The sequence below is a fragment of the Phalaenopsis equestris genome, unplaced genomic scaffold (genome assembly GCF_001263595.1).
Source record: "Phalaenopsis equestris unplaced genomic scaffold, ASM126359v1 Scaffold000224, whole genome shotgun sequence".
Classification (NCBI taxonomy): Eukaryota; Viridiplantae; Streptophyta; class Magnoliopsida; order Asparagales; family Orchidaceae; genus Phalaenopsis; species Phalaenopsis equestris.
Genome location: NW_018164666.1, coordinates 2732310 through 2746145, shown reverse-complemented (window position 1 = coordinate 2746145; position 13836 = coordinate 2732310). Strand labels below are relative to the sequence as shown.

General features: G+C 40.9%; 1 protein-coding gene across 1 annotated transcript; it reads right to left on the bottom strand.

Annotated features, from left to right (window-relative positions):
* Positions 1-213: 213 nt before the first annotated feature.
* Positions 214-13220, bottom strand: LOC110023566 (two-component response regulator ORR22-like). The gene is made up of 6 exons (XM_020723046.1): positions 12574-13220; positions 12207-12359; positions 11487-11900; positions 11026-11102; positions 2363-3532; positions 214-591 (listed from the first exon to the last, which is right to left on the bottom strand). The coding sequence occupies exons 1-6, from the start codon at positions 12719-12721 to the stop codon at positions 517-519; spliced, it is 2037 nt and encodes a 678-aa protein (XP_020578705.1). The 5' UTR covers positions 12722-13220; the 3' UTR covers positions 214-516.
* Positions 13221-13836: the final 616 nt, after the last annotated feature.

Here is a 13836-nt window from a genome sequence, read left to right as displayed (position 1 = left end):
CATTTTATACTTATGCATTCATAACTACATGTATATTTTGTGCTTATATATGCAATCAAAATAATAATAATAATCAACCTACAACCATGGGTGCAAAGTGTGGGCTCTGATGGCCCCTGTCCCCACTAGCTCAGCCCAATTATTTCATGTAATGCTCTTACAGTTACCAAAACAGTCATTAAGCCAACAAGCAGAACCACATACTAAAACAAATTTGCAACCAAATCCTTCTTTGAGAATCCTCAACACCCAATCTCATCCATTCACTGAACACCAATATCAATATTTAAATACAACATCAACCATTGGGCTGAAAAAATATAAAAAAAAATGAAAAACTAACACTCCATGATGAGGTTTGATAGCTTTCTATTCATGCTTCATTCCGGAAAGCCAAAGCCTAATTAGAACAAAAGTCTAAGAAAGCCAATATATCAAGCAAAGAGCTCAGAGCTTTGCAGCCATCCTCTAATGGCTGACTATACAGCAGAGAAATGGGAAACAAATGAAAATTTTTCATAAAACAGTGCTCAAGTAAAAGAGATCAGAGCTTATTTCTCCATCGACGATGAATCCTATGTCATCTCTCTCCTGCAATTCAAGTATCAACAATTAGCTGTCGAGCTGAGACAGTTCATAGTAGAAGGGGATATAAAAAATATAAATTGTTTGTAGATGTTTTGAGTATAATGAACAATCAACAAAAGTGAATATAAAGTAAAACCTCACTTATTCAACATAGAAAGTCATTACATAGATAGAGTGAAATAAAAGAAGACCGAAGTTGGGTCCGATACACAAAGTTCAAATTCATTTTCAACACAATCGAAAGCCGAGACATGAGGGTCAACTTTTTGATATCGCTACATTAGCATTATTTTCGACTAACCGATATGAAACTAAAAACCGACACCGTCACATGTTTAAACATCAACAATAAAGATGGTGGTCTTCGTTGAGAATTGTTCTAAGTTTAGGGTCCAATTTGTAAATAGGACATATAGAATCACTTTAGGGATTTATTTGTATAAAATGTTATAAAGTTCTATATAAGCCCGAATCTGAAATGAATGGAAGAGATTTTCTGAACAATTATTTCCGTTGTGGTTGTTTCTACTAAAACATCTTGCATTTTTTCCTTAATAGAGCCTAAACCACGAGTACCTACGTTATACAATTCATTAACATAGATTTTAACTCAAAAGTGATACGGATTAGTTTGATTAATTTGTACTGTATTATGTAATAAAATAATTATAAATACTTGATAAGCCTAAGAACATGCAATAGTGATTAACTTAAAATGTTCAATAAAAGTTGTAGATAGACTGACATTATCGATCCCTGGACATGTTATATTCAGTTAGTCTCAAAGACAAGATTGAATACAAACAAAAATTTGACATGCAAATGCAATTGTATCAATAAAATAGTTGTTTAGCTATTTAAGGGACATCAATAGCTTCGAAATCAAATATGAAAATAATTAGTTAAATCCATATCTAATTGGTCTTGTAGATTCTGCCTTCTGATTAGACGACGATAAATTAAGAACTTATCTTCACTTTGACAAGCCTTTTTTATGATGGCACAGACTATGTGTTAATCTAATTAATGTTGCATAAATATGCTGGAAACAATCAATTTCAATACACTAGTCATATAGAATGTTTTAGTAAAAGCTATGCATCTACCATGCACAACAACCGAAATGACTTGACAATGTTATCTTTTGCAAAGAAGACCTCTTTTCACGTAAGAGGTAAAAAAGACAAAAAAATATTTGCAAAATGAACTAGCAAATGGATGGAATTTCAGTCATTCTAACGCTTGTTGAACATGAAGTGATAACAAAATTTTGCAAGGGTGGCATAATGTAAGAATTATTCAATAGAAAGAATCAACTAAGTATTAATGCCAAACAGAATAGACTGTTCCATTCATGTAAATTCAGACACAATAAAATGTTTATTGCATGCTGTTGCATAAATGTAAAAACTATTCACGAAAATTGTGGCAAATGAATTACAGAATCAACTTCTTTTAAAGAGCCAATAACATACATAGACACAATTCTTATGTATTTACATATCTTAACACCAAAAGTTCCATATTCACACATTGCACTCTAATCTCCAATATCACATCAAAAAAAACACTGTCAGCACTTCTTAAAAGTGAAAGACACCTTTCCATGCATATGTATGTAAATATAAAAGTTTAGGTGTGACAGGAAAATACATAAGAATTGTGCTACGTATGTAAACTCGCCTAACAATATGATCAGTAAATCTACACAGAAGGAAAAAATAATAATAAGATTGTTAATAAAGAGTTGAGCAAAGGAGAAATAAGATCTCACCGACTTGATCATCTCATTCATTAGATCATCAAAATTGCAACCGTTGGAACCAAACCCACCCTGCATCTTCGAAACCCCAAACAAGTTATCTTCACTAAATGTAAGCCCATTATAAAAATTTGATTTGTCTGTCTTGCCATATTGTGTGTTGAAAGCAGTATCAAAACTGGGCTGGTTCATCAAATTAAAATCAAACTTTTTGTTTAAACTTTGATTTTTCAACCCCTGACTTTCAGCAACATTATTCAGAAGAGTTTGATTTGTAAATGTGGCGTTGGATGAAGAACTAAAAGCTATATTTGTTTCAACTGTACATCTCTGTTTGGAATCATTTGATTTCTGCTCAACACTTTTGAAACTCAAGAATTTTGGATCTGTGATTCCTGAACTGGTTTGGCATTGCACATCTTGTCCAACTAAAGATCTCTGAACTGGCACCACTAAGTTGTCCGAAGAAATATTCGAAGGATTTCCAGGAATCTGCAGGACTGTCGAAGCAAGGGTAGCTCTCGTGTTGCTCGAAGTCAAACTATCATTACTATAGGGGGTTCCGGCCAACAAACTGTCACCACTATACGTGTTCAAAGATGGAGCATTTTGCCATGATTCATTGCGTTTACCGAGATCCAGAAAACGAGCAGATATGACAGGGCTCATCTCATGTCGATTAGCTACACAAGATGGTATGGAAACTGGAGATTGATTACCTTGCAATAACAAAGAATTGTTCGTCGAGCTGATGAAATTGCTGTTAGAGGCATCAGAGAAAGCACCTTGCAAGCGATTATTCGATTCATTTATTCTTTTTGGTTGTTGTTGAAGACGGTCGAGCTCCAATGATCTTGGGATGCCCTCAAACAAATTTTCACATTGGTTTATGGGTACGGATATGTTCTGAAACTTAGAGATATCATTCACAGGATTGTTCGTGTTGTTCTGTGTTCGACCGAGTTGAACCATTCCAAGAGCGACCCTGGGTGGGCCTAATAAGTTTGGGTCCGTTCTATTTGACACTCCAATTGGTTGGAAAGTTGTCAACGCTTGGGATGTCCCGAAATTATTAAATGAACCCATATGCACAAAAGACATATCTCTTCCTCCTAAAGATGAAGCCATGTTAGCTTGCTGGGTGGTCACTGCACTTAGTCTTTTAAGGTAGAGTCTGTATTTCTGCAATAAGAAACATCGAAGTGAGAGATTAGAATATTTTACTGATTGTATACACATGAACTACAAGCATGAATCTCAAAGATAACGAACAGCTAAGAATACGAAGTTTCCCTCCAGAGTAAGCGAATGACCGACAATTCAATGCCAAGCATGAGAATCCATGCCTCTAAACCCAGAATAGGTCAAAGTTCCGGAGATGGTCTCTTACTCAGTAGCGTTAAGATCCACCAAAGGGTAAGGCGCAAATCATCCCGACAGCAAATCTCGTCGAATACTTCAAACAGGCAGCGACAAGATCCCCTCAAGACCTTGTGAGATGCAAGATCTGACCAGGGTAGTAAACCGATCAGACATACAAGACACAGACTCTGTAAAACTGGAGTCAAACAGCAAGTGAACCATGGCTTGCCAAATGAAACGGGTCAACCCATCAGTCATTTGCCCGACCAAAGAGTCCGGTTTAGTTGAACCAAACGGCCAGACCTCTTGTCAAGATGGTCGGCCTTATTTACACCAACTGATTACCTCTCTTGGTAGAGACAGATTTTGGTCGGTCGACCGACACAATCGGTCGCCCGCCGGCCGACAACATTCAAGCTCATAAGTCATTGTAAATCGTTACTTTTATCAACATTATGATAGTCAATAATTCAAATTATAGGTGTTTATTCTACTTAGGTGCGGTTGCCATAACGGTTCCCACCACCCTTAATTGTACTAATTAGATTTATTTGAATAGGCGGTCCTAAGCGGAATAAAAGCAGGCTCTCTCCTCTCCTTTCGAGTGGGGGGAATTTTTGTGTCTTCTTACTCTCTCGCTCTCTCTTGTCTCTTTCAATTCTGACTCTCAGGGTGTGCTCGCAAAAAGGACAAGTTAGGATCCAACATCCCCTGGAGCAAAAATCTTGACAACCACCGTTGGGAAGAAGAGAAAAAAGCTCGACCGTCGCGACCAGCGAGAGAAGAATACTAAAAGTTCATCTATCTAGGCAACACACTGTTGGGCGAACGTGACCCTCCCTGGGAATATGTTGTACGAATGCTTCATCCAAGGATCATCACATTTGCCGCGAAGGTTCATCCACAGCCCGAAACTTTGTTTTAAGTCTGCCGGCTTCTTCCCCCCAAGAATTTCGGCTTTGTTCCACGTTCTCGTCGCTCGGCCCCATCCCAACCTCTTTTGCATCTAGCTACTTCTCAAGTACGGATCTGAAGCAGAACGTAGCCGAAACAAAAAAGGTTAGGGGCCCTCGCTCGAACTCTCACTCTCTTCTGAACTTCTCCCGCGATGAGGAGCAGTTCGAGACAACGAGAGGAGAAACCGTTGTCGCTCATGCTCTACCCCTAGACCACTAGGATCCAAGGATCCAAAAACTTCCTACATTTGGCGGCAACGGTCGAACGGACGTATCGACCTCCCAGGGAAGTGGCCTCACCTCCACCATTCCCGAAAGTCCACTACTACCTCTATCCGCGGGAAGAATTTCTAGTCGGGGGTCTACCTCGACTCGGGGGAAGAAAAAAATCCCTCCCGTAGACACACAACTCAAAGAAAAAAGAATTTAAAGAGGCATGGGTCTCGAAGGTCCTTCGGCGCCCATCGACTGAAGATCACCCCCACTTCTGACCGAGCGACGAACCGGCCAACCTCACCAAATTTTTGCAAAGCCAATGCACATGATGAAAAGGTGAGGAGATAAAAAACTTCCTCCCCTTTATATAGTGGTGAGGATTAATGACTTGAAGTGGGGCCAATCCACAAAAAAACATGCAAAAGACCAACTTAACGATGATAGCTCTGCACATTGAAGGGACGTCTCGACGGTTGATTTCTCGAAAAAGAAAAGAGATGTCATCGCAAACAGGCTTTTAAAGCACCCCTTACCCAGAAAAGGCATTAGTTCAATGAGCCCATTCTCGATACTCGGAAACTGAGCCCAACCAGGTATATCTCAAGCCTTGCCCGATAAACTCAGGGAAATAATGGAGGCCAAACGCTAAATGCGAGCAATCGAAGACCGCAAGACGATCAAAAAGCTAAGCCATCTCTCGGTCAGGACTGTCCCCAAAAAGTCACACGGGTCGGGACGCTCGGGGCATTTTTTCCTGCTCACTAGTGACAAGATCTGCGAGACAGGTACATGGTCCCCCTACATGTCCTAAGTGGACACCCCCTTGGGCAACGACAACATCTGTGCCTGGCGGCTGATGAAGGGATAAAGTCATTGTAAAGAGACCCCGCAATTCTAGGGTAAGTCCCAAGGAGGTCCAGAAAAGCGACCGCATGACATTGTAAAGAGACCCCGCAATTTTGGAAAAATTGATAGCACAACCAATCCCCCTAGATGATGGACGATCAGACACAGTATAGTCGATCAAACTTGACACCTTCCGGTCGCGGGCCGATGTGGAGTCTGTACAGTAGGCTGTCTAGGGGCAGTTCTCTCTTTATTAGCAACAAGATCGACAAAAAGGGAGTGAAAGTTGCCACCAAAAACCATGTTCATCACTCTCTCAGTTAACAACAAGATCCGTGCCAGAAAAAAAGATTGATCGTGATTGAGACCCACTCAAAAAGACGACAGCGCAAACGAAGGAATAAACAAAAGTTAAACCGATCGAAGTATTGTGATTAATCGATTTCTCAGAATCCATGGGTTGGCCCAGGTAAAACAAATTTTTTTTCTTTTTAGGAAAGGCAAAAAGTTTCTTCTAATTATTGCAAGGAAAAAATTACAAATATTCTTGTATAATGCCAACAAGCTTTCAAGTAAAAAAAAAACTGTCGAGTAGCCAATTGGTCTTCGCTATGGCCACCGGGAGATTCGCTCCTACTACCTGAGCCATCACCCTCCTCCGAGACATTAGCAAAATGATTGGGGATCAAGGCATTGAACTCGAATGGGTCAGAAAACTTCGGTTCGACCAAACCATGGGCGTAACATTGGGTAGCATACTTGATCACTAGCCTAAGTTGTTCAGCAAACTCCTCTCAGAGAACGATCGACTCCAATCTCCCTTTAAGTTCGGCGACCTCCTTCTTCAACTGCTCCTCCTTTTGTTTGGCTTGTTGTTGCTTCAACCTGGCAAAGTCTCGGTCGTCGCAAGCCTTCTTGAGATCACTAACAAGGCGGGCAACTTCTTCTTGGGACTTTAACAGGCTCTCCTTGGTTGTCCACAAGGAATTTGCCTTTTTCAGAAAAGCAAGTCCCGAGGAGTGAGAAGCCTAGCTCCCCTCCAGGTGCAATCGAGAGACGCGCTCGAGAAGTTTCTCATAAGAGAGTCCATTGAGCTCCGCCTGAAACGCCAAAGACCAAGTCATTTCTGCCAAGAGAGACGGCATTTGTTGGGTGTCGGTCGACAAGGGAAGCCAGTCTTTCAAAACATCCAAAAAAGTTGAACCGTTCGTCAACACTCTTCCATAGCCATCCTTCACCCCCTTCTGGCAAACGCCAATCAGGGTCCACATGCTTCCTCTCCAACGAACGAAGGGCCAGAACGTCAGCACTCTCCACCGATTTTTTCCCTTCTCGAGGGACGGTTTCCACCTCCGAAGACGGTGAAGATTCAGAACTAGAATAAGAAGAACCCTCTGAAGTGCAACCGACCGAACTAACGAGAGGCTCGACTGCCCTAGCCCTCTCAACCAAAGCCAAGTAAGTGGCATCGAGTCGGATGTTCAACGGAGAAGCGAAGATCGGTTCATCTCGCGCAACGGAGCAAGGACCTTAAGCTGTGTCCCCCCTTTGAGCCTCCTTGGAGCCCATTCTCGCTCCTTCGCCTTGCAATAACCGAATGAGATTGTGCAATTATGGTTAACTCATTGGTCACCATGTCTTGAACGACGATCGTTGTCCCATAAACGGAAGTTATAAATCGCCCGATACTAGGGCGCGCGACATCAAGAGTGGTACCTGTCATTAAGGTCTGACGGAAAGAATCAACCTTCAACTTCCACCATTGCTTTTCCTTTGTTGCTTTCGCTCTAGCGGCCTCGTTCTTTCCAAAACGCTCCAATCGTCTGGGGTCATCTTTCCTTCCATCACTCGATCCACCACCCTTTCCACAGTACACTAAGGGACTAACATTGGACTCTCTTCCAACACCTCCTGGACGTACTCCAGATCAACCGGTAAGGCCCTCGGCTTACTGCTGACCACCTCCCGCGGGCAAGTGACAATCTCCTAGTCACTGGACATAAAGTCAACCAAGAATTTTTTTCGCTAGTCCTCGATCTTATTTTTTATACCGAGCAAATGAAGGTTTCGCCCAAGCGAAAACATGACAAACCCTCTTTGTCAACCTTAAGGAGTAGTGGCTGAAAATGTCGATCATACAAGGGATTCTAAAACGGCAACGAAATATAACGAATTCATGATGGTTGCAACGGGGTTCCGAAGAATTTAGGCTGGAATGACACCGTATTTGGTAAGCACACTCGTGAGCTTCGACCATAGGGGGGCTACCAGAGGTCGTACCTAAATTGATCCTGATAGAACACCAGCTCGGGGCTAACAAGGGTACGTCGAGCGCCCCGCGGCTGGCATCCTGAGAAGGGTAATATGGGTAACCGAAACATAACGCTCCTGAAGGCTCTCCACCTCTCGGTCCGTAAGAAAGGAGGAATCGTTCGCCCACATGGTACCGAAGAGAACCGGAAAAAACTTTGGAGTCATTGCAGTCGAACAAAAAGAACGAAAGATAGAGGAGAAAAGATCAGAAAACTCAGAGAGCATAATGCAAAAATTGAAAAGAGCAATCTCTACTCCTATTTATAGGGCATGCACGCATAATGAAGGGTCTTATAAAGATGAGTAGCACACCACATGTCATTTCAAATTCCTCTAAAATATTATTTTATTACAAATAACATTATTATAGGTTTCAGACAAAGTGTTTAATAAAAGGGTCCTTCGTGGCTTCCGACGGAGCATACCCTTCTTAAGCAACCTCTGGAAAACCATCTCTCCACCAATCCTAATCTGCTCCATTCAGCTAGCCTCGTTATGGAATCGACTCAGAACTGTCGAATCGTGAATGGCTCTCATCACGACACGAACGTCGTTCATGGAACCTTAGAGCGACGCGACTTCCCCCTCCAATCGAACAATAACAACTAACTGTTGTTGAAAGGTGGCCTCCAGACACACATAAGACGCCATCCACTCTGGCGTGGATGGATCGGCAGGGTTTTCAACTGTCTGGTGCAGAACCTCTGCCATCTCCTGCACCCTGCACGCCACCGACCCAGGGGGAGTCTCCGGCATACGGTTTGTTCCTGTTGGGAGCTTCTGCCCTCTTTGATCGACGGAAAATGAGGGGCAATCACATTAAGGGGCCCAGCGGCAATGATAGGAAGCGAGTCGACCACATCTCTCGACGACCCGCCACCTTCGATATCCTCCATCCCGATCGATACATTTGCATTTAAAAGGAATGTCAAGTTACTATGTCATCCAAAGTCCAAAGAAATTCTTTACATACCCATGAGCCTCTCTAGCTCAGACCCAGACATTGGAAGACCTTCCTCTCCCACTAAAGTGACTCCTCTTCTTTCCTCCAGGGGTAGTGGCGAAGGGCCAGCAGCCACCTCCGCTCTCGGGCTACTGCGATCGTCAGCCTCCACCTCCGTGGACAGGGCCAACTGGTCCACTGTAAGCCTGATCTCACTCAGGCCAGGATCCGCTAGTGTCTGGAGAAGCCTCTTCAGCGACCACTTTTCGGGTCCCTTGGAAGAAGCAACCTGATCGGTCGGCTCAGGGTCGTCTGTCTCTCTCCTATTCCCCCTTCTAACCACCTTGCTTTTGAAACAAGATGTAAGGGCGGGGAGCGATATCCTTCCTAGGCTAGTAGGCTTCGGTCGACCATCTTTTTGCTCATATTGCCCGACACGATGCCTACTCACTAGTCCAGAAAAAATCACCAACAAATGAATAGCCCAATTCCTGACCTTATTTATAAGGAACGTAGGGCATGAAAATAAAGGCAAAACTAATTATTAATTTGTTCTTTTTTGCTTGTCGTAACACGATTAACTAATAATTTCCCTATTCCTATGGCAGTTGTCGTCATCAAGTAGCAAGAAAACTCGGAGAACTAACATATATACACCATAAATACCAGGACAAATCTCAAAGGTTACGAATGACTGAGAATACAAAGTTTCCCTCCAGAGTAAGCAATTGAGTGACAATTCAAAGTCAAGCATGAGAATCAGCGTCTCAAAAACCGAAAAAGGTAAAAGCTCGAGAGATAGTCTCCTACTGATTAGCGATGAAACTCGTCAAAGGGTAAGGCGCAAATTGTCCCGGCAGCAAGTCTCATCGAATACTTCGCACAGGCAGCGACAAGATCAACCCAAGACCTTGCAAGAGGGAAGATTCGACCAAGGCAGCAGACTGACCAAAAAGACAAGACACGGGTCATGTAAGACTTGAGCAAAATAGCAAGTGAGCCACGACTCGCTAAACAAAATGGTTCGACCTATCAGTCGACCGCCCGACCAAAGTAACAGGTCTTGCAGAACCAACTGATTGGACCTCTTGTCAAGACGGTCGACCTTATTCACACCAACTGATTCCCCACTCTTGGCAAAGACATATTATGATCGATCGACTGACACGACCGGTCGCTCGCCGGCCGACAGCATTCAAGCTCATAAGTCATTTTAAATAAATCGTTATTTTTGTCAACATTATGAAGGTCATTAATTCAAATTATATGCATTTATTCAATTTATGAGCGGTTGTCATAACAATTTTCACCTCCCTTAATTGTACTAATTAGATCCATTTAAATAGGCGGTCCCAAGAGGAATAAAAGTAAGCTCTCTCCTCCCTTTCCGAGTGGGGGGAATGTTCGTATGTTCTTACTCTCTCGCCTCTTTCAATTCCGACTCTCGGGGCGTGCTCCCAAAAGGACAAGTTAGGATCCAACACTGATATAGAAAATAAGAAAATATTGTAAAGGAAGAACAGAAATGATGACAAGAAACATAAATTAGATGGAAATAAAATCAATTCATAACCAAAATTATCTCACGAGAATAACTTCTGGAAGTTGAGGGGGTAAGCGGCTTCGAATTAGTGAAAAAAAATGGTAAACAACTTCAATGGATGTGAATTAACTCATGGTTGAGGATGAAGTAATACAAAAGGTGTCACAGATTAGTATTATACAATAATGGGAATATATATGATGATATAAATAGTAAAACAAAAACTTGGTTCAATTATATCATGTGTTGTAATGTCATAGGAGAATTATATATATATATATATATATATATATATATATATATATCAAGTTTAAGATTTATTACGAAAAATGTCGACCGCAACTCATGGAAGATTGCACATTGCTACAAGATAGGAATCATGCATCATATGAAAAAATGATTTTGATGTTCTAGGAAAACAATTGGATAATTTAAATTTGATAAACAAATCATGAGGCTAAAAATAGAAAAAAAATGAAAAGTTGTTAACACATGCCTGTAAATGGCTTGCAACATTCTCTCTTGTGAGCTTATCAACATTCATAATATCCAAAATCCTCTTAGGAACAGCCTCTGCATCAAGCATGATAAACATCATTTACATGATAAAAAAGAATATATTTAATAATGAAGAAAACTGTCAAAATAGCCCTTTGACTTTTTTGCAAGGTGGTCATTTGAGTCACAGAGCTATAAAAGTACAAATTTAGTCCATGCACTTTTTTTAGTATGGCCTGAAATAGTCCCCCGGAGAACTATTTCAGCCCCAAGTTAAAAGAGTTTGTGGACTAATTTGATATTTTTATAGAATCTGGGATTAATATGATCCCACGAAAACGATTGGTAGACAATTTTGGCACTTTATTTTAATTTAAGTGAAAATATACTAGCATCATATAGACCTAAAGCAGGAAAAAAAAAAGTTTATCTTGTAATTAATGATGTAAAATCTCTTACTATCAACTCCTAATTGGTTGACAGCAGCAACAAATTTGCGATGAAGCTCAACAGACCAAACAACCCTCGGCTTCTTGTGGCATGACGGGTCTTCGGTTTCATGAGTGCCTTCTTCATAGTCGTCTTCATCCTCAACGTTCGAGTCCTTCCTCTTCTTATTAAATTTTGTGTTAGAATCCATAGGTCTATTTGCATCAAAACCTTTCATAACTTCGGAATTTGCAGCTTGGACCTTCTCATAGTCCTTGCCAATATTAAGACCGGAACGTTCTATCTGATCAAAATTTTTCCTCCTCACAACATGCTGCCAAATATTTTTAAGTTCTTCAATCCGAACGGGTTTGAGTAGATAATCACAAGCCCCATGAGCTATCCCTTTCATGACGGCTTTAGTTTCCCCGTTTGCAGACAGCACTAAATTTAAAAGATTTCTTGGATCAGTGAATTTCTTATGATATCTAAGTTAAATTGAACTCAATTATACTTTTGCTCATTTTCAATCATAAAGCAGCTAAATATGTATAAAATGGCTTACACAACTGGTAATTTTGGCAGAATCTTTCACTTTGTATATGAGTTTTAATTGATTCTAGTTGAAAGTTAACTTCTTGATGTTACCTGATATCAAAATGTTCTTCTATGCAAACCAAAATTATCTCAAAACAGAGATAGAAGCAAGTAAAAAATGAAATTAAAAAAAAAACAGAAAATCTGACTCACTAATTACAGGAAGGTCCATTTCAAGGCCCACCAACTCCAAAAGCTTAAATCCATCCATGTCTGGCATATGAACATCGCTGATAACCAGATCAAACTTGGCTTTATTCTCCCTCAACATGTTTAGGGCCTTGATTGCCTGATTTGTCGTTGTAACTGAAATGAAATAAAGATACAAATTGACAAGCTGATTTTGAAAGAAAAAAATTCAGATACAAAATTTCTCTCCAAAAATCATAAAGATCAGAAACTTGGAATATAAGAAAAAGGACCAAAAAATGATGGAAGCATCAAAGATTCAAATTTTCAGGTAAAAGATAACATAAAACCAAAACTAATCTTCTGAAAAGCAAAAAAATAGTATCCCAACCATTGTATTGGCAGCGAATCAACAGAGTCTCCAACACCTTCAGGCAGATAGGATCATCATCCACAGCAAGCACGCGCATTCCAATGGGGAACTTCTCTCCAGGAACTTCGTCTCCCCCTATGATCCCTATTTTCTCCTCAACGCTCATCTTTAACAATACCTTAAACTAGAAGCTGGAACCAGTTGTAGGGCAGCAAAGGTATGGGCAAACCAAATCCTTGTGGCCCAATTAAAAACTACTGGACCAGATCCTCCAAGCTAACTCCTTTTTCCTCCCATGGATTTGAACTGAAGCAAAAGATCATAGCTTTAAGCAAAATGATTGGGAGAGAAGCCAACTTTCTAAATCCAGATACAGGGCACTAAAGGCAGTGCCTCAAAGAAAAAGAGGAAGACTATGGCAGTAGGGTTTGGAAGGAAACATAATGGGGAGAGAAGGCGATCAGTTAGCAAAGAACAGAGATGGAAAGGGTTTAAGACAAAGGAATCTTTACGGTAAACGGAACGCAACCAAATAGGGAAAGGCTGAAAATAAGCAAGGCTATAGCTCTCTCTGCTTCTCCTCTTATTTCTCCTTTGAAGCTCCTCGCTTTACCGCAGCAATTAATGAGGTAACGAAAGAGGAAGCTTCAGCATTGGGAGCTAAATATTTGAGTTGCCAAAGGAAAATCGGGTCCATGAATTGGTGATAGACTCTTCGTTCAAGGTTTTCCTTGAAGCTAAAAAAAAAAAAATGTTTTTATATTTTTTTGGCATATTTTTTACTAGTCTAGAAAAATGCTAGAATATTTGTGATGATTAAATAAAAAATTATCATTTTAGTATTATATGAAAACTCAACATATACTAAAATAAAAGAAATAATAAGTAGAAATATCTAAAATTTTTACGTGAAAAACTATGAGGTATAGCCAGGCAGAAGAGATTCACTATAAACTGAAGATTATAAGTATGATTCTTTGTCCCACACCCGAAAAAGGGTTACAAAATCTTCCAAGCTACAAAGTCGGCGCACAGATGCACTTGTCGTAAGATGTAAGCGATGGCCGATGCGGATCGGTGAAGGCAGATGAGTCATGTTCGGCGACGATCGACGTCTGGTGATCGGAGACGATCGATGACTGGTGGTCGGCGGTGGCATAAACAATGTTGGACTTCAGCTCATTCTCAAAGCTTCAAGCTCTCTCCCCCCGCCTTGAGAGAGGTGAAGCTCTATTTATAGAGTCCCGGTTGCAATTAATGAATGAAATAATATGAACCACT

What these genes read in the sequence shown, in the direction of transcription:
- LOC110023566 (XM_020723046.1), bottom strand. Translation starts at nt 12,721, where the DNA reads ATGAGCGTTGAGGAGAAAATAGGGATCATAGGGGGAGACGAAGTTCCT. An exon ending in GATTCGCTGCCAATACAATG is followed by an intron (nt 12,360 to 12,573) that starts GTTGGGATACTA and finishes ATTTCATTTCAG; the next exon opens with TTACAACGACAAATCAGGCA. An exon ending in AATGGACCTTCCTGTAATTA is followed by an intron (nt 11,901 to 12,206) that starts GTGAGTCAGATT and finishes TTTTAAATTTAG; the next exon opens with TGCTGTCTGCAAACGGGGAA.